The sequence below is a fragment of the Pelodiscus sinensis genome, chromosome 2 (assembly GCF_049634645.1).
Source record: "Pelodiscus sinensis isolate JC-2024 chromosome 2, ASM4963464v1, whole genome shotgun sequence".
NCBI lineage: Eukaryota > Metazoa > Chordata > Testudines > Trionychidae > Pelodiscus > Pelodiscus sinensis.
Genome location: NC_134712.1, coordinates 244002829 through 244027637, shown reverse-complemented (window position 1 = coordinate 244027637; position 24809 = coordinate 244002829). Strand labels below are relative to the sequence as shown.

The 24809-nt window shown below is 41.9% G+C and overlaps 1 protein-coding gene across 15 annotated transcripts in view; it reads right to left on the bottom strand.

Moving 5' to 3' along the window:
* The window catches only part of KMT2C (lysine methyltransferase 2C), a 354350-nt gene that overhangs the window by 33718 nt on the left and 295823 nt on the right, over positions 1–24809 (bottom strand). For all 15 annotated transcript variants that reach the window (XM_075922783.1, XM_075922788.1, XM_075922785.1 and 12 more), the window contains 7 exons: positions 24267–24592; positions 21326–23142; positions 19884–19995; positions 16327–16405; positions 16148–16211; positions 13958–14190; positions 10053–11747 (listed from right to left, as the gene is read on the bottom strand). In XM_075922783.1, the coding sequence (XP_075778898.1) occupies positions 10053–11747; positions 13958–14190; positions 16148–16211; positions 16327–16405; positions 19884–19995; positions 21326–23142; positions 24267–24592 (4326 nt within the window). The remainder of the gene's footprint in view (positions 1–10052; positions 11748–13957; positions 14191–16147; positions 16212–16326; positions 16406–19883; positions 19996–21325; positions 23143–24266; positions 24593–24809) is intronic.

Here is a 24809-nt window from a genome sequence, read left to right as displayed (position 1 = left end):
TCTTGCTGACCTGGGCCATGCGGGGGCGAAGCCGTAGCCAGCCGAGCCTCCGACGATGGTGACCTCGACCCTTCCGAGTCAACCGAGGATGGAGGGGAGGTTGTGAGGCTAATAAGGTCCTGTGCCACTTCAAACGTGTCCAGCGTGGACGGGTGGTGTGGAGGCAGGCGACCAGGACTATCGAGGCCTCCTCGACGCCGACGGTGCGCTGGAGGAGATACGTGCACCGGTGAGCCCACGCTGCGGTGCCCGACCGAAGTTGGCTTCTTTGAAGGGGACCTTCCGCGGGACTTCTTCACCCTCTTGGACAGAGGAGAGTGAGACCAGTGCCGAGACCTTGACGCCGATGCACGGTGCCGGTGTGGAGCCTCCCGCGTGGAAGCCGGTGCGCTGCGCACCGCAGGCTGCTCCAGCGGCACGGGTTGAAGCGCTGTCTCCATGAAGAGAAGCTTCAGGTGGGAAACCCTTTCTTTTCTGGTACGGGGCTTAAAGGACTTACAGATCTTACAGGCAATAGCCAGATGAGCCTCACCCAAGCACTTAAGGCAACTGTCGTGTGGGGTCACCCCTGGGCATAAACTTCCCGCAGTCAGTGCACATCTTGAAGCCTTGCGGCCCTGGCATTCCTTACCCCCAAGGGGGAAGGAACAAAACATAGAACCTAACTATCTAACTACTAAAACTATTTACAAACCAATGTAAGAACGGGAACCATTAACTAATTAATAGACTAAGAGAGATAGAGACGCTCCAACGACTGTCACTGCGGTAAGAAGGAACTGAGGTGGGGCAGCGCCGGCAGGGGTACTTATGCCCCGCCATGGCGGCACCACTCCAGGGGGCGCCCTGCCGGTGCTACGGGTACCGCTAGGGAAAACGTTCCGGAAGACGCGGTGCACGCGGTGCGCACACCTACTTCAAATGGACATGAGCAACCACTCGAAGAAGAACTGATAGGTAAGGTCCCATGGAATCAAGACTGAGGGAAAAACAGCTGAGGAGAGCTGGCAGTTTTTCAAAGGGACATTATTAAGGGCGCAAAAAGCAAGCTATTCCACTGCGTCGGAAAGATAGAAAATATGGCAAAAGACCGCTTTGGCTTAACCACGAGATCTTGCATGATCTAAAAATAAAAAAGGAGTCCTATAAAAAATGGAAAGTAGGACAAATTACAAAGGATGAATATAGGCAAACAACACAGGAATGCAGGGGCAAGATTAGAAAGGCAGAGGCACAAAATGAGCTCAAACTAGCTACCGGAAATAAAGGGAAACAAGAAGACTTTTTATAAATACATTAGAAGCAAGAGGAAGACCAAGGACCACATAGACCCACTAGTCAGTGAGGAGGGAGAAACAGTAACAGGAAACTTGGAAATGGCAGAGATGTTTAATGACTTCTTTGTTTCGGTCTTCACCAAGAAGTCTGAAGGAATGCCCAACATAGTGGGAAAGGGGGAGGTTTAGAAGATAAAATAAAAAAATAAGTTAAAAATCACCTAGAAAAGTTAGATGCCTGCAAGTCACCAGAGCCTGATGAAATGCATCCTAGAATACTCAAGGAGCTGCTAGAGGAGGTATCTGAGCCTCTAAGCTATCATCTTTGGAAAATCATGGGAGACAGATTCCAGAAGACTGGAAAAGGGCAAATATAGTGCCCATTTATAAAAAGGGAAATAAGAACAACCCAGGAAACTACAGACCAGTTAGTTTAACTTCTGTGCTAGGGAAGATAATGGAGCAAGTAATTAAAGAAATCATCTGTAAACACTTGGAAGGTGGCAAGGCGATAGGGAACAGCATGGATTTGTAAAGAACAAATCATGTCAAACCAATCTGATAGCTTTCTTTGATAGGATAACGAGTCTTGTGGATAAGGGAGAAGCGGTGGATGTGGTATACCTAGACTTCAGTAAGGCATTTGATACGGTCTCGCATGATATTCTTATTCACAGATAGCTGCAGCGGCACAGGAGCCAAGCAAACAGAGCTGTAAACAGGGGAGTTTGAGTGGGAGTTCTGTTGGAGGGGCAGTGTGCTGGGAGAGAAGCTGAGCCCTGATTAGGGGGCGGGGCTTCACTGATTAGGGGTCCTATAAAGGTAGCCTTCTAGTCAGGCAGCGGCACAGGAGCCAAGCAAACAGAGCTGTAAACAGGGGAGTTTGAGTGGGAGTTTGTAAGGGGAGTTTGGATATTGGAACTTGTTTGGAGTTTGTTTTTGCTGTGGAGAGGGTGTTTTGGTTTGTTTTTGTGTTCACCGGACTAATAGGATTTTGGTGAGAAAGTAGATAAAACACAGAGGCATTAGTGGCCATGGCCCAAGTAGTAGAGAACACAAGGAGGATGATTGGATGTGGTAGCTGAGGTATGTACATGATTCTGGACGGGGTACCTGAAAGGAGTTTTGTTTGCATGTAGTGCCGCCTGATAGAGCTGATGGAAGAAAAGATCCGAGGACTGGAGATGCAGGTGGAAACTCTGGTCGAGTTTAGAAGGGGGTTTGAGCAGATGATGGGGCAAAGGCATGACGTGGCTGAAGGGGAAAGCTTAGATATGCAGATGGAAGCAGGATCAAGGGCCTCAGAGGGGGGACTGCTGGGCAAAGAAAATGGACAGTGGAAGCATGTGACTCAGAGGACCAGGCAGAGGAAAAGATGGGTCAGTGAAGGAAAAATAGAGCTCAAGAACAGGTATGTGGAGCTGGAAAATGAAGAAGGGGTACACCAGGTAGATAATGAAGATGGAAGGGTAAGGAAGAAGAGAAGAGTGGCTAGTCCCATAGATAAAGGGGAAGACTTAATGGAGACAACGCCAATAATGAGCATTAGGATTACAAGGGAAAATAGGAATGGCAAGGACTTGCAGCCAGAGGAAGCTAGAGATAGACCAGAGAATTTCACTGTCACTAGGAAAAGGCAGGTCTATGTGATTGGGGACTCCTTATTGAGAAGAATAGATAGGCCTGTAACCAGAGCTGATCCAGAGAATAGAAGGGTGTGCTGTCTGCCAGGTGCTAAGATACAAGATGTGGAACTGAGGTTGAAGAGAATTATTAAGGGAGAAAGAAGGAATCCATTGATCATCCTTCATGTAGGAACAAATGATACGGCTAGATTCTCGCTGGAACAAATTAAGGGAGACTATGCTAGGCTGGGGAGGATGCTTAAGGAAATTGAGGCTCAGGTGATTTTTAGTGGGATTCTGCCTGTTCCTAGAGAAGGACAACTAAGATGTGACAGGATTATGATGATCAATAGATGGCTTAGGGAGTGGTGCTATAAGGAGGGCTTTGGGATGTATGGTCACTGGGAGGCATTTATGGACAGAGGACTGTTCTCTAGAGATGGACTTCACCCAAGTAGGGAGGGAAATAGACTTCTAGGATGGAGGCTGGCTCAACTTATTAAGAGAGCTTTAAACTAGGAATTTGGGGGAGACGGTTGGGAGATGCCCAGGTAATCTCTACGCCAGATTTTAACACTGAGAGGGAGGAAAACGAAGTAAGAAAGGATATAGCTGGGGGTGGGAGAATGAACATGAGGAAGGGTGGGGTGGATAGTAGTCTAATACGTCATATTGGAGGTATAAGGTCTTTGCCAAATTGGGTAAAGAATGTGAATGAGGCCAAACAGCAAAAATTAAGATGTTTGTACACTAATGCGAGGAGCCTAGGTAACAAAAAGGAGGAACAAGAGCTATTGGTCCAGGAAGTGAAACCAGATATTATAGGAATAACAGAAACATGGTGGAATACTAGGCATGACTGGAGTACAGGTATTGAAGGGTATGTGCTGTTTAGGAAAGACAGAAATAAGGGTAAAGGTGGTGGAGTCGCATTGTATATCAAAGATGAGGTAGATTGTAAAGAAATAAAAAGTGATGGAATGGAGAAGACAGAGTCCGTTTGGGCAAAAATCACACTGGGGAAGAAAACTATCAGATCCTCCCCTGGGATAGTGCTTGGGTTGTGTTATAGACCACCAGGATCCAATCTGGATATGGATAGAGACCTCTTTAATGTTTTTAATGAAGTAAATACTCATGGAAACTGTGTAATCATGGGAGATTTCAACTTTCCAGATATAGACTGGAGAACAAGTGCTAGTAATAATAATAGGGCTCAGATTTTCCTAGATGTGATAGCTGATGAATTCCTTCATCAAGTAGTTGCTGAACCAACAAGGGGGGATGCTATTTTAGATTTGGTTTTGGTGAGTAGCGAGGACCTCATAGATGAAATGGTTGTAGGAGACAACCTTGGCTCGAGTGATCATGAGCTAATTCAGTTTAAATTAAATGGAAGGATAAACAAAAATAAATCTGAGACTAGGGTTTTTTATTTCAAAAGGGCTAACTTTAGTAAATTAAGGAAATTAGTTAGGGAAGTTGATTGGACTAAAGAAATTATGGATCTTAAAGTGGAGGAGGCCTGGAATTATTTTAAGTTAAAGTTGCAGAAGCTGTCAGAACCCTGTATCCCTAGAAAAGGGAAAAAATGTATAGGCAGGTGTGTTAGACCAAGCTGGATGAGCAAGCATCTCAGAGAGGTGATTAAGAAAAAGCAGAAAGCATATAAGGAGTGGAAAATGGGAGGGATCAGTAAAGAAAGCTACCTTATTGAGGTTAGAGCACGTAGGGATAAAGTGAGAAAGGCTAAAAGTCAGGTAGAGTTGGACCTTGCAAAGGGAATTAAAACCAATAGTAAAAGGTTTTATAGCCATATAAATAGGAAAAAAACAAAAAAAAGAAGAAGTAGGACCGCTAATTACTAAGGATGGAGTGGAGGTTAAGAATAATCTAGGAATGGCCCAATATTTGAACAAATACTTTGCTTCAGTCTTTAATGAGGCTAATGAAGAGCTTAGGGATAATGGTAAGTTAACAAATGAGACTAAAGATAAGGAGGTAGATATTACCATATCCAAGGTAAAAGCCAAACTTGAACAGCTTAATGGGAGTAAATCGGGGGGCCCAGATAATCTTCATACAAGAATATTAAAGGAACTGGCACATGAACTTGCAAGTCCATTAGCAAAATTTTTTAATAAATCTCTAAACTCAGGGGTTGTACCATTTGACTGGAGAATTGCTAATATAGTTCCGATTTTTAAGAAAGGGAAAAAAAGTGACCAGGGTAACTATAGGCCTGTTAGTTTGACATCTGTAGTATGTAAGATCCTGGAAAAAAATTTGAAGGAGAAAGTAGTTAGAGACATTGAGGCTAATGGCAATTGGGACAAATTACAACATGGTTTTACAAAAGGTAGATCGTGCCAAACCAACCTGATCTCCTTTTTTGAGAAAGTAACAGATTTTTTAGATAAAGAAAATGCAGTGGATATGATCTATCTCGACTTTAGTAAGGCATTTGATACAGTACCACATGGGGAATTATTGGTTAAATTGGAAAAGATAGGGATTAATATAAAAGTTGAGAGGTGGATAAGCAACTGGTTAAAGGGGAGACTACAGCGGGTCATATTGAAAGGTGAACTGTCAGGTTGGAGGAAGGTTAATAATGGGAGTTCCTCAGGGATCAGTTTTGGGGCCACTTTTATTTAATCTTTTTATTGCTGATCTTGGCACCAAAAGTGGAAGTGTCCTAATAAAATTTGCGGATGACACAAAGTTAGGAGCTATTGCCAATTCAGAAAAGGATCGGGATATCATACAGGAAGATCTGGATGATCTTGTAAATTGGAGTGATAGCAATAGGATGAAATTTAATAGTGAGAAGTGTAAGGTTATGCATTTAGGGATTAATAACAAGAATTTTAGTTATAAGCTGGGGACACATCAGTTGGAAGTAACGGAGGAGGAGAAGGACCTCGGAGTCCTGGCTGATTATAGAATGACTATGAGCCGCCATTGTGAAATGGCCGTGAAAAAGGCTAATACGATCTTGGGATGTATTAGGCGAGGTATTTCCAGTAGGGATAAGGAGGTGTTAGTGCCATTATACAAGGCATTGGTGAGACCCCAGTTGGAATACTGTGTGCAGTTCTGGTCTCCCATGTTTAAGAAGGATGAATTCAAACTGGAACAGGTACAAAGAAGGGCCACTAGGATGATATGAGGAATGGAAAACCTGTCTTATGAAAGGAGACTCAAGGAGCTTGGCTTGTTTACTTTAACCAAAAGAAGGCTGAGGGGGGACATGATTGCACTTTTTAAATATATTAGAGGGATAAATACCAGAGAGGGAGAGGAATTATTTAAGTTTAATTCCAATGTGGACACAAGAACAAATGGATATAAGCTGGCTAGTAGGAAGTTTAGACTTGAGATTAGATGAAGGTTTCTAACCATTAGAGGAGTGAGGTTCTGGAACGGCCTTCCAAGGGAAGTAGTGGAGGCAAAAGATCTATATGGGTTCAAGATTAAACTAGATGGGTTTATGAAGGGGATGGTTTGATGAGATAACATGATCTTGGTAACTAATTGACCATTCATTATCAGTGGGAAATAGGTCAATGGAGGGAAGATAGGAGTTACTATAGAGAACTTCTGGGTGTCTGGCTGATGAGTCTTGCCCGCATGCTCAGGGTTTAGCTGATCGCCATATTTGGGGTCGGGAAGGAATTTTCCTCCAGGGTAGATTGGCAGAGGCCCTGGAGGTTTTTCGCCTTCCTCTGTAGCGTGGGGTACAGATCACAGCTAGAGGATTCTCTGCATCTTGGGGTCTTCAAAGTATTTGAAGGCTTCAATATCTGAGATATAGGTGAGAGGATTATTCTAGGAGGGGTGGGTGAGATTTTGTGGTCTGCACTGTGCAGAGGGTCAGACTAGATGATCATAATGGTTCCCTTCTGACCTTAAAGTCTATGAGTCTTATCAATAAACTAGGCAAATACAACTTAGATGGGGCTACTATAAGGTGGGTGCATAACTGGCTGGATAACCGTACTCAGAGAGTAGTTATCAATGGTTCACAATCCTGCTGGAAAGGTATAACAAGTGGGGTTCTGCAGGGGTCTGTTATTAAGTTTGCAGATGATACCAAGCTGGGAGGGGTTGCGACTGCTCTGGAGGATAGCGTCATAATTCAAAATGATCTGGACAAATTGGAAAAATGGTCTGAGGTAAACAGGATGAAGTTTAATAAAGACAAATGCAACGTGCTCCACTTAGGAAGGAACAATCAGTTTCACACATACAGAATGGGAAGCGACTGTCTAGGAAGGAGTACGGCAGAAAGGGATGTAGGGGTTATAGTGGACCACAAGCTGAATATGAGTCAGCAGTACAATGCTGTTGCAAAAAAAGCAAACATGATTCTGGGATGCATTAACAGGTGTATTGTGAGCAAGACACGAGAAGTCATTTTTCCGCTCTACTCTGTGCTAGTTAGGCCTCAGTTGGAGTACTGTGTCCGGTTCTGGGCACCGCATTTCAAGAAGGATGTGGAGAAATTGGAGAGGGTCCAGAGAAGAGCAACAACAATGATTAAAGGTCTAGAGAACATGACCTATGAAGGAAGGCTGAAAGAACTGGGTTTGTTTAGTTTAGAAAAGAGAAGATTGAAGAGGGACATGATAGCCGTTTTCAGGTATCTAAAAGGGTGTCATAAGGAGGAAGAAGAAAACTTGTTCATCTTGGCCTCTGTGGATAGGACAAGAAGCAATGGGCTTAAACACCAGCAAGGGAGGTTTAGGTTGGACCTAGTCCTAGTATTCTATGATTCTATATAAAGAATGGGAAGCGACTGTCTGGGAAGGAGTACGGCAGAAAGGGATGTAAGGGTTATAGTGGACCACAAGCTGAATATGAGTCAGCAATACGATGCTGTTGCAAAAAAAGCAAACGTGATTCTGGGATGCATTAACAGGTGTGTTGTGAGCAAAACAATTGTTCTAGGATTTAATGGTGCTAGTGACAGGTTCGAGTAAAATGAAAGGCTACAATATTCAGTATTTCAACTATTGATCTAAACCCAGTGTACTTCACATACATACCAGAGAAAACCCAAATTCACTCCTGGAGTATACCTGATGGTTCCCTAACATTTGCTTATACTACCATCCCCTCACCACTCACTTCTATTTATTTTTCTCAGATTTCAGTCACTCTGAGTTGACTTTATTTACCTTCCTGAATGCACTGAGATTCCATGGAGACATGACACAAATTTAAGGGGAAAACTAGGATACAACAAATAACCAGAAATGTTAACAATGAAGTGATCAGCTGTGCAAGGCAACTGTTGGTAAAGACCATTTTTTTAAAGTTTTTTTTTTTTTTTTTTTTTTAAAGCCAGCACAGAGAGAAAGAGAGAGAAAAGTGAGGAGAGAAAGTGGATGACTGGAGCGGAAAATGAGGGGTACGAAAAAAGGATTTAAATATATTCAGGTGATTAACCTTTCAGTAGACTTAGAACATTATTTTTGCCTTTTTTGAAATTAAAATAGTTAATATTACATTTAAAATGTACAAGACTAACAAGATTGAAGACACATTTTAATAATTAGGCATTATCACTTTCCTAAGATAACTAATCCTAATGCCAGTAGTGTCTTTTGAATTGACTTGCTATAAACACCTCTGTTTCCACCTTGCCAGAAGATGGTGTGCTTATTTTTTGCACAAAAGTATAACCTCTTAAATAATAAACATTTATTTACAAAGATGCCTAGAGGCCTCAAACTGGATAAGGGTCACATTGGATGCTAGGTGCTGTACAAATGTATAAGACAAGGTAGCCCCTGACTTGGAGGGTTTGCAGTTTAAGGCTCAAATCTGCATACTTATACATATGATCAAAACCCTTTTTTGTGCAGAACCCACTGGAGCCACACCAGGGCCTAATTTAAGATAAGAAACAAGTGGGTATTGCATACAAATGAAAAGAACATGGGGGGAAACTCACAATTAATAATGACTATTTGATCTGAGGAAGTGGGTCTGGCCCACGAAAGCTCATCATCTAATAAACCATCTTGTTAGTCTTTAAAGTGCTACATTGTCCTGCATTTTGCTTCAATTAATAAGATGCTTTGAATACTTTTTCCTCTCCTATATTTGTAATTGCCAGATCTTTTGAGTAATAATTAGGGCTGTCAATTGACATACATTAATGCATGTGATTAATGCAGTCCAGGATTAACGTGTTAAATTTTTTAATGCGTTAATCACAGATGTTAATGCTGCGCTGTCCCTTTGAAATGCCACTACAGTGCTTCAAAAAGGCAGCACAACACGGAGCCCAGGATCAGCTGGGCACTGTCCAGCTGATCCCGGGTTCCACTGCCCCTTTGAAACACACAGAGGCAGCATTTCAAAGGGGCAGCTGCCTCTCAGCAGAGCCGGGGATTAGTTGTGCGGCGGCTGCCTCTTAGAAAAGCTGCCTCCGCATGTTTCAAAGGGGCAGTGGCAGTGCCCAGCTGACCCCGGGCTCCACACGGCATTTCCCCAGAACCCAGGATCAGCTGGGGCATCATGCAATTCTTGTATTCACGAACAGGGGAAACTCAAGTAGAATTAGACTATTTCCTCTGTATTTGGCAGTTGTGTGACAGCTGCTGCAATATCGTACCCAGTTCCATTGTTTCCAATTCAAGGAGGATATAGATAAGTTGGAGAGGGTTCAGAGAAGAGACATGAAAATGAATAAAGGAGTAGAAAACTTGTCTTATAGACTCAAGAGCTCAATCCATTTAGTTTAATAAAGAGAAAATCTAGAAAAATCAAGAAGTAACTTGATTACAATCTGTAAGTAATTTCATGGGAACAAATAATTAATAATGAACTCATCAGTCTAGCAGAGAAAGATATAACAGCTGGGCAGAGCCTTAATTCCACACTCTTCCCCACTGACATAGCTCCATGCGTACTGAAGAGAATAGATTGCAACAAGCTTACATACAGCATAGTTTATTCCTGCTTCAGAGTAGCAGGGATATTTGGATGGATATTAGTGACTTGGAGATTTTCCCCTTCTCTTCATAGGGGCTATTCCAGAGGCATCAATACATGCTGCCCCTTGCTTGGCAATAAACTGCAATATCACCATCCAGTCTTTACATATTGACATGCATTTCAAAAGTAGCCAGCTTACCATTGCTTCAGCTGTGTTCTGTTTCTCCACTAGTTTGTTATCCCCAGCACTTTCTTCTGATCGGCAGCTATTCTCTGATTTCTGATTTAGAAGAGAGGATGATTTTTTATTTTTAAGTAAGTGTTTCAGCAGCTCATTCCCTGACTCCCCCTTGGTTGCAGGGGTGCTGGTCGATTGTGGTGGACTCTGTGCTGAAGAGGCAGGGTGTAGTGTGGCCTTGTCTTCTATCATAATACCACTCTGATTTTCTGTTTTAGGCTCAGCTTGGCCAGAACATTGATCAGATTCAGCCTTTTCCAGTTTAATTTCCTGAATGCTGGCTGGAGAATCTGTCTTACCCTGTTCAGTCTCAGGATTGACACTCGATTTCTGGGGAAATTTCTTTTGGAGCAAGCCACTATTGAAATGCTTACATTCCAGCTCTAAGGAAGGCTGGTTCTCTGCAGTATTTGTTGTTGATGAGCCTGTTAGCTCTGCTGACTCCAGCTCATTCTGATGACGAATAAGTTCACTAGGTGTGCTAACTGTTGGGGTAGAGGTAGAATCTGAAACAGCTGGAGTAGGAGGTGCAGTTATATCCGAATGTGGAGTTGATGGTGCTTTTATTGACTCAGCATCATCATCCTTTTTCTTTTTTCGTGTCCTTTTCTTTTTCCCTTTCTCTTCCGGAATTATATCAGAGTACAGCTGAATAAGAGACTGACTTGACCCAGGAAAATTTGGTGCATGGGGTGTGCTGGTGTCTTGGCCACAGGAAAGACCACTACCAGCTGCTGGAGGCACAACAGGTATACCAGGCGCAAATGGAGGCCTGACTTGGTTCTGTGCAAAGCTGGTCCCAGAGATACCCCCATGGGATTGTTTTACAGAATGGAAGTTAGGGGATCCACCAGGAATTGAAGGTGGCTCGGGTCCAAAAGAGGTAGGCCCCAGTGGTCTTCGCTCACTGCTTTGCATAAAATTTACAGCAGGTGGTGAGTTCACAGGGCCTTGTTGCAAAACTTGCCCTATTTGCTGCTGCTGCTGCTGTGGAGACTGCTGAAGAGGACGCGGAGGCTGCATGAAATCACAAGGTAGGTCAGAGTTAAAGAAAGGTATCTGAGACAAGGAAGCTCTGTTATTTAATTCTGACCCTATCATGCCATGTTGTTCCATTTCCATCCTCTGCAGAGCCCTCTGTCGGTCCACCTCCTGCATTAGCTGTATTCGTTGCCGTTCCTGCTGCTCTCGCAAACGTTCCTTTCGCTCCCGCTCTTGAAAACTTTCACTAAATGGATTATTATCATCAAATTCAACCCTTGGTGGTGGCCCTGACTGTGCATTTGCATTGGAACCTGGCACTGGAGTTGGGGTGCCAGGATTCATTGGTAACTGTGTCATTGGAGGTTGCATCCTTGGAGCATTGAGGGGGATGTGATTTGGAGGAGCAGGTGCAGGTTGCCATCCAGGTAAGTTTGGCATTCTGGCTGGGTTGGATTGCCCAGGAATTACAACTGTGTGCTGCTGATGCTGGAGTTGTTGTGCGACTATGGGGAAATTTTGCTGATTCATTGCTGGTGGTGTTCCTCCTGGAACCATAGATGGCTGAGACTGGACGCCTGGCATTATAGCATGCGGTGTTATCCCACATTGCTGCTGCTGCTTGATTCGATATTCCTCAATGAGCTCTGCATGTTCCTTTTGCTGTTTTCGAATCTGAAATGTAGACGAGTCATTACTCATCTTTACAAGGTTCTACTTAATATACAAGACTCAAATATACAGAATATACTACATGGAAATTATTTGTATTGGAAAATATGGCTTGCCCAAGATTAGCATTGGAACACATTAAGCTTATTTACTTATCATTTCATATCCAATATCTGTCATTGGCTACTGTTGGAAGACAGGACACTGGGCTAGATGGATCTTTGGTCTGACCCAGTATGACTGTTCTTATGCACTTATGTCATCTAAACAGAAAGAGTGCAATTCTCTCAAATGCCAATTTCCATGCTATTAACGGACTACACAAAAAATGACCTTTGTATTAAATGTACAATGGGAGCTTGATTGCAATGGCCAGAGGCACTGGTGCTCAATCCTGGAACTAGCAAAGCACTCTTTGGCTTCCAGGCCCTGATTTAGTGATACATTTAAGTACATACTTAAATTTAAACATATTTGAGTTATACCCGCCTCCCACAACGCTGCCCCCTCCTTGTAACTGGCTCTGTTCCTGTTCCTCTACCAATGGGCTCCAGTCCTGCTGCCACAGATCTTGGGTCTGGCCTGCTGCCTCTGGCTGGCTGGGCTCCCCTCCCCCCCGGGACAGAGCTTCCCAGCCACCATGGCCCCACTTTTCTCCTGCCGAGCTGGGGCTCTCCAGCGATGGGGCTTGCCAGCTGCCCTGCTTCTGCTGTGCCCCACCAGGGCTCTCCGGTGATGGGGCTCACTGACTGCTGCCCCACCCGGCCAGGGCTCCTCAGGAATGGGGCTCCTAGCTGGTGTGCACTCCTGGGCACCTGGGCTCTATGGTCCAGCAATATCTGTGGTCCGTTGCCAGACCAGAGAGTCCCGGATTTAGGAGATTCAACATGTACTAAATTAAACTGTAATAAAAGGCGGCATTCAAACAGTAAAATAAAAAACAACTGGCTATTGCAAAAGTGCATCTGGTGATATGATAAAATATGAGAGAAAAATCGTAATCAATGGATTTCGTCAGTGGAAATATGGCTCAGCATTTCAAGATGTCCCTATTCTTATCTAATGGACAGTGCATCTGAATCTTGCATCCAGATCCTTCATAAACTGTAGCTTTCCTTTGCACTGCTGCCACCCAATTTCTCTCTTCTCAAACTTTTCAAAGAGGTTTTTTATTTCCCACTAGTACTGTAATATTTTTTCTGGCAGCTCCAGTAGTGCTGAGAAATTGAATATTATAACTGACATTACTCATGTGAAACATGAGAGGTTTTGTTGTTTATTTTTACATGAATTGCACTATGTTTAATAGTTACAATTAGAACTGTCAATCATAGTTATCTCACGCAATTAAACCAAATTAATTCAATTAAAATTGTGAGTAAGCGCAGTTTTTATTACACTGTTAAACAATAATAAAATACCAATTGAAATTTATTATAAATATTTTGGATGTTTTTCTACATTTCAATTACAGCACAAAATATACAAAGTGTATAGTGCTCACTTGATATTATCTTTATTACAAATATTTGCACTGTAAATAAGATAAACAAAAGAAACAGTATTTTTCAATTTATCTCATTCAAGTACTGAAATGCATGCTCTTATCATGAAAGTACAACTTACAAATGTAGAATTTTTTTTACATAATTTCACTCAAAAACAAAACATTATAAAACTTCAGAGCCTACAAGTCCACTTAGTTCTACTTCTTGTACAGCCAATCGCGAAGACAAACACATTTGTTTACATTTATGAAAAATAATGCTGCTTACTACTTATTTACAATGTCTCTTCAAAGTGAGAACAAGTTTTTGCATGGCACTGTTGTAGCCAGTGTTGCAAGGTATTTATGTGCTACATATGCTAAACATTTGTATACCTTTTCATGTCCTGATCTGTAGTTTTTTACAGTGCAAATATTTGTAATAAAAATAATGTAAAGTGAGGACTCTCCACTTTGTATTCTGTGTTGTAACTGAAATGAATATATTTGAAAATGTATAAAAACATCCAAGATACGTTTAATATATTTAAATTGGTATTTTATTATTAACAGTGCAATTAAAATAGCAATTAATTTTTTCAATCATTTGACCACCCTTGTTACAAAGCATATCTAGCAAATTTAGAGAAATAAGTCATCTTACATCTTAATATTAATCAGAAAAAATGCTGTCCTATTATTCCTCTGCCCCACCCCAACTGGTTACCTGTTCTAGCTGTTTTTGGACCATACTCTGCTGCTCGGTAACATGCTTAAGCTGTTCTGCATCTTCTTCTGGGAATTCACGGCCAGCTTTTTTGGCAGTACGTTGTTTTGCTGAGAGCGCTTTTTTTGATTTTCTGTGCACGCCAATTTGCTCTTCCAGGTATTTCTGTTGCATTTGAAGAAGTTGTTGTGTTTCTTGAAGCCATTCTTCATATTGCTTTCTTTGTGAATCATCTGGGGGGTGGGAAAAAGTAAATATTTGACCACTGATATTATACTAAGGACTCTTATTTTAAATGGAGGCCCCAGTGGCTACTCTGCAGCATAGCTCTCCCCTGTGGGCTCACTGCCCCAAGTGGCCACTCACATATTGCAACCCTTTGAACAGTAGCCCCTTTGCATGTTATGGAAAACTGTCCCTTTCCTGGGGCTTCTGGTTGTCCTAGCACAAGCAAACCCCGCCCTTGTTTTAAATTAAGAGAAGAGGAAGCTGCATACCACACTTAGTAGCCCTAATTCTTACTGTTTAGGAGGAGTTCTTAAACAAGTGGACATGCAGACAGACACAAAGATAGACACACTCTAAAATACATATCTAAATACACTGGGGGCAAACAGGAAGTAAGTGGGAAAAAACTATGGAAAAAGGAAAGGAAACTAGATTTATCATTGCTGGAAGCTAACCCCAATGAACAGAAAATTATTTGCATTTCTGGACTTTGGGTATTGCTGTTCTCTGTTCATAAGAAAAAGGCCAGGAAAGTGGGAAGGTGAGGGAATAAGCCCCCTAACTGCCAAGTCAGGGAACAGGACCAGTTCTCTCATATGATAGTACTGAGGCAATAGACAGACAAACCAGAAAAACAGGGACAGAACTCCATCACACATTTTTTCCAGATATTCTTATGATGTACAATGTTTTTGGCACAACCAGGTCTTCCCTTGTACTCTGATATACACTGTGCTCTATCTTAGCTGCCACAACATTGCAGAATCTAGTGACTCAATTTTTACAGCTATCTACACTCTCGAGGGACACCTTGATTCCATCACTGCTAGATTAGTATCTGTATCTAATAATACAGTCCAAAGAGACACCACAGTGGAAATGTTACAGTGTTTATTTGTGACTATGGAGAGAAAATGTTTGGCTCAGGAAAGTCAGATTGAACATACTGAAATATTAACATGCCCTAATTAAGGGTAACTGCTTGTTGCATCAAAAAAAAAGAAAAAAAAAAAAAAAAAAAAAAAAGCCACCCAGAAAGTGGGATTTTCAAAAGTGCTCAATATTGGCCCAGATCTGTTCTCATTATAGTTAAATCAATGAAGACACTACTGAAAATCCCCCCAGAAAGTCTAGCAAACCTGAATAAAATTTCTAACTGCATTTTGTGCGTTGGGCCACCAATGTATGGAGAGGGGGGAATCTAGCTACTTCTGTTTTGTTATTGAATACTTAGGGAGACTTTTTGCAGACATAAAATCTTCTAAGGTTATGTAAAAAATCGTTCAGTATTTAAATCTAAAGTTAAATCTCATGATAGAATATAAGGGCTACAGTGTGTCTGGGGGAAAATGAAATATTAGGTGTACCAAATAAAACAGATACATGTTTCCAATATTTTTAAAATCACCAATTCTGAATATATAAAATTGTTCTTCCTTTAGGCAGAAGTTTCTGCTCTTAGTTTTTCTGGTTTTCTTTTAAGCTTTACTGAATTAAATTTCCAACCTTTTTTTTAATTTATGTTACAAAAACCTATTTGATTCTTAAATTAAAAATAACTTGTGTTATTGTGGATAACTATTCCAATACAGATCAAGCTAAATCATTATTAGATTTTTCAGATAGTGGATTATAGTTTAATATATAATTAATTACTACTCTTTTGCCATTGGAAAATACTAATTATGTGATTAATATTTCATATTCATCTTTCCTCATATTTTTGAGGACTTTCAGACCAAATGTTATTATGAAGTGTTGATTTTTTAAAAAGTTTAAAGATTTTTTCTTTTGTTATTAATGAATGATTACGAAATGGTTAAATTTAAATAAATTAGAGAATTAGTGTAGTTTGCCAAAATATTCTCCTATGAAGTATTCGTGTGTGTGATATACTTAAAAAAGAAACTGCAATATGAAACCTCACATTCATATACACAACATTACAAGATTTATACTTACTAACAAAACCAGGACCAAAATTTGGAGGAGTAGGCCTTGCAATCTGAGGTGTCAAACTTCCATCCTAAAAATAAAAATGTATAAACAAAGTGATTAAAATCACAAATCATTTTAAGAAGAAAATAAAATATTCACCATTTAAAAATACTTCTGCTGTAACTCATAACAAGTTATGTTACCTGTGTGATTGCTTGCGGCATAAGATTCTGGCCTTCACTAGTCTGTGTTCCTGGCATTGGCTGACCCATAAAGGGAAACCTATTGATACATAAAGATCAATTATAACAGATTTTCAAAAATGGTGAGCACCTTAGTACAGATAAATTGTTTCAAATTATTTCAGCCTAAAACAAAAAAATTCCAAACCTTTTAGACAGATTTGTTTTAACTACTACAGTACAACTCGAATTGTCAGGCATCCAGTGGTCTGGCACTCCTGATAGTCTGGCACTAACTGGAACCCAGAAGTGCTCCAGCCAGCCGGACAATTGGAGCTGCCCAGGGGTGGCGGCGGCGAGGGGGTGAGAGGCAGGCAGCTGTTTAAGGCAGCGGGAGAGGGGGTGCAGCGAGGGGCGAACCCTCTGCCGTGTTGCGGGGAGGCAGTGGAAGCCCAGCACAGCTGGCTTGCAAGCAGGGAAACTCAGCCGCTGGCTTGTAAGTGGCGGCGGCGGAGAGGGGGCAAGAGGCAGGCAGTGTTCCCCGCCTTAAACTGGCTGATCACTGGTTCATTCTCCTGCACATCTACTAAAGTAATATATGCCATCATGTGCCAACAATGCCCCTCTGCTATATACATCGGTCAAACTGGACAGTCCCTACATAAAAGAATAAATGGACACAAATCAGATATTAGGAATGACAATACACAAAAACCTGTAGGAGAACACTTCAATCTCCCCGGACACACAATTGCAGATCTAAAGGTAGCCATCCTGCAGCAAAAAAACTTCAAGACCAGACTTAGAAAAGAAACCGCTGAGCTACAGTTCATCTTCAAGTTTGACACCATCAGCTCAGGATTAAACAAAGACTGTGAATGGCTAGCTAACTACAAAAGCAGCTTCTCCTCTCTTGGTATTCACACCTCCAGATCAGCTACTAGAAGTGGGCCTCATCCTCCCTGACTGGATTCACCTCGTTATCTCTAGCCTGATTCTGGCCTGCATATTTATATCTGCCTTTGGAAATTTCCACTACATGCATCTGACGAAGTGGGTCTTCGCCCATGAAATCTTATGCTCCAATACATCTGTTAGTCTATAAGGTGCCACAGGACTCCGCGCTGCTTTTGCAGATTCAGACTAACATGGCCACCCCTCTGATACTTAAAACTAGGGATGTAATAGTGTAGTCGGTTAATCAATAAGCAAAAGCTTATAGGTTAATGCTATAGACTACACATATTTCCCCTCCCCCATACCACCAGTAAATTTTTTAGCAGCCTGGCCAAGTCCTGGCTTGTGATGGGTTTGGGACCTACCCCCCACCGCGACTCTGCATTTAAAGCGTTATTAGGAGGTAGGCGGGAAGGCAGCTCAGACTTCGTTCCAGCTCACGCCGGGTACAGGAGCTCAGACCCCCATCCTCTGGACAGGGGTTGCTGTCACCCCTGTATCAGAAGCAGCAGCATGGGGAAACAGGCCGTTGGCCCGTAAGGGGAGCTGGTTTTTAAACAGGGTCCCCTCGAGGACTAGCTCCCACCTGGCGCCCCACGCTGCTGTCTCTAATACAGAGGCAGCAGCACTAAGTGACAGGCGGCTCCTTTGGAGTGGGGCTGGAGCGCACTGGCTGCCAACCTCGCCCCTGGGGACTATAGAATAGTCAAGTAACCAATAAGAATTCAAGAGATTACTCAACCATTCAATTAACCAATATTTAACATCCCCAATTTAAACCCAGGTAGGATTACCATGCCTCCAAGGAATTTGGGGCATGGAAGTGGACTGTACCTGGCAAGGATCGTGAGTAAATAAAGGGAAATGTGTATTTAGTTGTGAGTAGGGTTATTTTTCTTTATTGTTGTGGTTTGGTTTGAACTGCTCTGTGTGAATCCATGCCTCCTCTCCCCCATTCACCATCTAAGAGTTGTTCCCAGAGATTTTCTCGGTTTTAATTTGTTTTACTCAGTTGTTCTGTAACACCCAGCAATCAAGTATGCTTTATCAAGTATATCTTCTGTTTTGTAATAAAAATCACTTTTTACGGTGATTATTTGATTCTTGTGTCCTGGAAAGTAACGGGAGGGAGGGAGGGAGGGAGGGAGGGAGGGAGGGAGGGAGGGGTGTGTGTGTGTGTGTGTGTGTGTGTGTGTGTGTGTGTGTGTGTGTGTGTGTGTGTGTGTGTGTGTGTGTGTGTGTGTGTGTGTGTGTGTGTGTGTGTGTGTGTGTGTGTGTGTGTGTGTGTGTGTGTGTGTGTGTGTGTGTGTGTGTGTGTGTGTGTGTGTGTGTGTGTGTGTGTGTGTGTGTGTGTGTGTGTGTGTGTGTGTCTTGCCTAGACAAAGCTACCAGAGACTGCAGCTTGTTTTACTCTTCTTTTTCCAAGCTTTTGGGGGAAAAAGAGCTTGTGGTATCCCTGGGAAAGGAATTCAAGTGTTCCCTCCTGTTTTTTCAGGGTTAAATCACTTGATGGTGGCAGCTTTTATTTCTCGGAGCCAGTGTATCTGTGACTCTGGGGGAAGAGGGGAGGTTTGTAAGCATAGCCTAGAGGCAAGGTATTTAAAGTCTTTGCAGGCCCCCACCTTCTGCACTTGGAGTGCCAGAGTGGGGACCAGCCCTGATAGTGGTCAAGGACCACATTCTTCCATCATATTAATAGAGGAAGTCCGCGGTCTGGGATGGAGGTTGAGTGCAGAAGGAAGCTTGGGGGAAGGCACTGGGGTACAGGAGACCATATAGGGTCTGGGAGAGAGTTTGGGTGAAGGAGGCAGTTATGACCTGGGGCATGGGACTGGGGTGCAGGAGGAGGTACAGGAGTTTGGGCTGTGACCTAGGGCAGGGGTTTGGCTTGTGATCTGGGGCAAGGAATTGGGGTGCAGGAATTGGGAGGGGGTAAGAGTTCGGGATGGGGGCAGAGGTTATGTGGGTGGCAGTGGATTGGCAGAAGGGAGGGGCTGGGGTGCCAGAGGCAGGCTCTGATCGGGAGACTTACCTAAGTGACTCCCATGCAGCAGCCCAGCAGGATTCTCAGGCAGCCTCCTTGCCTGCCCTACCCCTACACAGGATGCAGGTCAATGGGATTTTGCTATGGGTGGGGACAGTGCATGAAGCCTCTCTTGCCTCTTCTCCACAGTTGTGAAACACAAATGGCCCAACAGCCACTTTTCTCAGAGGTGTGCAGGGGTGGGGCAAGCAGGGAGACTCCCAGAGGCTTCCCGCTATGTTTGCAGGCTGGATCTAGTGGCTCTATTTTGCCCAGGCCCGCTGTATAAGCACGGAGTATGAGTTAATAGGTAACACAGACCTTTTTCCATATTTTATGTCTGTGATTCACTGTGAACAGTTGTGATGGTTTATAATTTCCTGATACTGTGGCTGAGAATGACTTTTCAGACTCCAGCGGGACAAGGTGAGTGAGGTAATATCTTTTATTGGACCAAGTTCTGTTGGTAAGAGAGATAAACTTTCAAGCCACATAAAGCTCTTCTTCAGGTCTACTGATGCTGGTAGCTAAAAAAGTATAATACTTGGGTCATTGTTACTTTTTTTAAAAAAAAACAATAGTTTCATCTTTTGCCTACCTGTTCATAACCATTGGTGGCATTCCCATATTGCTCTGTGCCATTACTTTATTGATACCTTTAAGAGCTACCATTTTTGCTTTCATAATGGGATCAGTGATTGCATCAAAGTCTATGAAACAAAAATAATACAGGATGAATTATACATCTGAACATTTTGATTTTATAGAACTATCAACATAATGCATATTTCCAATGCTGGCACTTGTACTAATCACTTTCAGTTTAAAACAACCGCATTACAAGCATTTAACCACGCATACAGAACATTAATTTTTTCCTTCACTTTACAGAGATTAACATGCAGGTTTCTATATCCTGTAAGACTCTTGCACTCCAATAAGCATCTCAGGAATAAGACTGACAGTATCCATTATAGCAATTGAAGTAACTTTCATTACTACGAGTCAAGAAATGCAAAGGAAGGAATATCAGTTTGAGAGAGGCTGGAATAAGAAGACTTGGCCAGAGGGTGAATCTATTAAATTATAAACATTACCAAGTTAATGCAGGTATTTGACAAGGCTCCCTTAGTCACCATGAGGAGTGACTTGGAGGAAGAATTTATTGCTATTGTGAAACAGAATTTATATCTTAAAAAAAAAAAAAATCAGGAAAAGGAGTCTGATTTGTGCACTTAAAAGGCATTATTGACATTGATACATCACTGACAGCTAGTCAGCAACCTCCAATTGTGTTTAGACTCCTGTCCCACACATTGACTCAATGGTGTTCTAGCATTTTCATATTATATTAACAAGCTATGGGATTAAAATACCTGTTTTATACATCTAAATACTATAAAATTGATATGCTATATTACACCAATAAAAACAGATTGCCACTTCTGTTTTGAAATTTTCTATTTTTTTTTTTTTGTTTAGTACATGAAGAATTATTTTTCCCTAGGTCCAATGTGGATGAGTTAATAATTAACTGTACTTTGGTCAAATGCATATTAATTCATATACATTTTATTTATAAAGCACTGCTTCCTCTGAGACAGTTGGGAGTCCTGGACAACATGGTAATTTATTCATCATAAAATAAAAATACAGATGAAAGGTAAAATAATGTGGTACTTTTTATCTGAGGATCTCTTGCTCATACATGGAAAACTGAAGCATAAAGAGGTTAAGAATCTTGCTCAAGGTCAAACACAATTTCAAAAAAAACTGAATAAAACCCTGGCCCCATAGAAGTGAACAGGATTTTTACCACTGACATCAATATAAGCAGAATTTCACTTACATGCTTAAATTTTCAGTCTCCTGCTGAAAGTACTAGTCAATTTGCTCTTCATCATGCCAGCTACAAATTCAGTTTCAAATGCTTTCGTATTTTTGTCAATAGCTAGTCAGATTTTTTATATTCTCTTCTGGTATTTATTTGTTTAGTGAACTAGTGAACTAACCAGCACCAAAAAAGTATTACATACATACCAATATTGGGAAAAAATGGCTCTGAACGCTGACGAATCATGGCTTGCATCTGTCGCTGCTGCTGCTGCTCCTGCCTTTCCTGATCCAGAAGATCCTGCAGAAGAAGGGGCTGCTCCTCTAGCAAAAGAGGTCTCTCCCGATTTTGCTGCTGGGCTAGAGTTTGAGGGAGCATTGCCTGCTGGGGACCAGATATACCACTGGGACCAGGGCGGTTTGCCAAAGTCACGGCTTGATTGCTAGATTGTCCTGTCCCAAAGCCGTGGTTAGTTGACTGACCTTGGATAAATCCTGGATTTACTGTTGCCACTTGAGAGAAGCTATGGTTTACCCGTGGAACCACAGTCAGAGTAGAATTTAAAGTGTTTTCCAAAATTTGTCCAGCAGGTGTCATTAGTGTTTGTGAAACACCTGATACATGATTTGTTTGTGTTACAGGCAAAGACTGAACTGGAGAGCCTAATGTCGGTACGTCAGAGTTATCTGAATTTTCATTGGCCAGCAGACTTGAAAGGACAGGTGTGGATCCAGAAATACTGCAAGAACTTATAACACCCTGAGCAGGCAATTGAGCAGGGCCCTGAACAACATTTGGACTAGACACAGCTGTTTCCTGATTCGTAATAATGGTTTTGTCAGGTAATTCTGGATTATTAGGCTGCACAGGAGCTTTTTCTCCATCATTTAACTTTGTTTCATCAGCAAGCGGAGGACCTGCAGATTCCACATTTCCATCACTTTTTTCATTTTCAGACTTTGTTTCCTCTAATGAGTTTGGAGAAAGCACTTCTGTTTTAATCTCACTTTCCATAGCTGATTTCTTCTGCGGAGAAAGTTCACCAGCGGGAACTGAAGTTTTATCACTTTGTTCTTTCTGTTTTGGTTCTGTCTTGCTCTGGGTACCTAATTTGTCATCTATAGGGACACTAAGATCCAATTCCTCATTAAACATACTTTTTTTATCCTCCAGATCAAGTTCTGGGTCTGTGTATGCAATTATATCAAATTCCCCTGATCTCAAAAGGTCATCAAGGTGAGGATCATTGGTTTCTAGATTATCTAAAGTGTCCAACTCATCTCCTTTCCCATCCTCTGGGTCTAGATTTAGATTTTCAAGATCCTCATCATCTAAGTCCTTGACTTCAACCCCTTCCAGATCTTTGACATCTAAGTCTTTTACAGAGGGATCATCAGGATCAAGTTTCTCTTCTAATCCATCAGTTGGCTGGTTGGGAATTTGTAGATTCCCAGATGCCTCACTGGATGTAGGTGTAGGCAAAGGAGTTCCTGAAAAAGCATCATTAACCAGGGGATGACTTAAAGAATGCATGACAAGCACAGGCGGATGGTCACGATTATCTTGCTGAGATTGTGGCAAATGCTCCAAATTTGTAGACATCTGCAACTGGTTAGTTAGACCTTGAGGATTATTTCTAACTGGATCTGTATGTCGTGGACCCTGAAAATCCTGTCTAGGTACAAATCCTGTATGCCGCTGATGCTGGGGTGCTGTGTCTATAACATTAGCGGCAGAGGGATTAAAGGGGAGTCTTGGTCTGCCATCAGGGGCTCTGTGACGTAACTCAATGAATGCTTGCCCCAGTATATTGTGTTGCTGAACCTGAATACCCTGTGGTGGAAAATGCTGAGACAGTCCAGCTGGATTATTCATTTGTGTGTTGTTCAATGGCCTAGGCATATCTATAGACAAAGACCTTCTCAGCTGTGGTGGAACTCCAGCGCGCTGCATTTGCTGTGGAGGCCCAAGGAAACGTTCTTGGCCTGTTGGTGGACCATGGCCACCTACTGGAAACCCAAATCTGAAATGAAAGATTTTATTAAACAATGAGTTCTCTCTATTCATTGAGCCCACCTGATCTGTTGGAGTTCATAAAATGACTAATTGCTGAAATGTTTTGCAGACTATGTTTTAGCACATATAAATAAATATTTTAATACCAATCAATCTCAAATTTAAATGATTTTTCTGAAAAGAACACAAAAATTAACCAAAATAATTGCATTCATGATGTTTAAATAAACTTTTGCTGTACCAACCCCTGAACACAAACAATACTGGATAAAAATGCTTGCTACAGTAAAAAACATCTTGCTTGACACCCTATGTTTTAATTGAACTCAACAGGCGTAAAAAAAATTGGGGGTCCAATTCCCTCCCCCCATTGATATTTATTTTACCTCTCATGACACAGACTATATATCATTTCTTGATTGTGTATACTTCACATGAAAATATGTTATAGATGCCATATGCAGAAATCAAAACTAAAGTTGGATTAAATAACTTTCTTAATAAATGCCTAAAAATGCAGCTTTGTGGGTTTTGCACATACAAGGGGCATAATGAAAATAAAAGAAAAATCCACCTTTCATCTCCCCCAAATGGCCAAACAACAAAAACAACATCAGAGTACTAAGTTTTAATTTCTGAACAATTTCCAGTAATGCACACAATCAATTAGTGCAAAAAAAGAGGCTGCAATTCCTCAGGTGCTTACATGCACATTTATCTTTATATACTGATTTCAATGTGATTATACATATCACTTTAATAGGGTTCAAAAAAGAGCTAGATTCATGGAGGTTAGGTCCAACAATGGCTATGGTTGTCCCTAGCCTTTTCTTGTCTGAAAATGGGTTACAGGGGAGGGATCACGTGAGGATTCCCTGTTGTGTTCCCTCCCTTTGGGGCATCTGGCATTGGCCACTGTCAGCAGACAGGATACTGGGCTAGATGGACCATTGGTCTGGCCCAGTATGGCTGTTCTTACATTCTTATGCTTAAAGCTAAATATCTGTGTAAGTGGTTACAGGACTACGGCCATGGTAGGCAAATGACATCAATGTTGATAGGCCATCTGACTGGAAATCCCTATAATAGTTTAGAAATCTCAAACACATTTTAAGAAATCAAAAATCATACCTAAGACCATGAGGCCTCATCCCCATGGCAGTCATATCTCCTGGAAACTGGGGTCTATTAAACTGCCCATCAGCAGGAAATGGTCCGCGTTGATCTTTTGGGAATACTGTGAACCTTGGACCACCTGGGGGGATGATGGATGCTCTAATATTCCCAGGGTAGGGAGGAGGAGGTCGATTAAAAATCTGATTGAGATTTTCTTGCTGCCAGTGCTGATGTGGAGCTGCATGGGGAGGTGTGGCTGGATCCTGTAGTGCTTTTTCCTGACGTATAGCATTCTTCTTTTGCTGCTGCTGCTGCAGAATAATTTCACGCAATTTCTGGCGCTGATTTAAAAAAATATGATGTTTACTACTGAAATAAATATACTTTCAAAATATTAGAATCTACTGGTTAAAATTCTCTAGAGCCAAGCATCATGTATAAAAAGAACAATCTTCTCCCCACTCATTAGCACCTCCCCTACAATTCCCTTGCAAATTAACTAAAAACCAGACCACACAATTCAAGGAGGCTAGTGAAACCTTTCACCTCAATGACTCC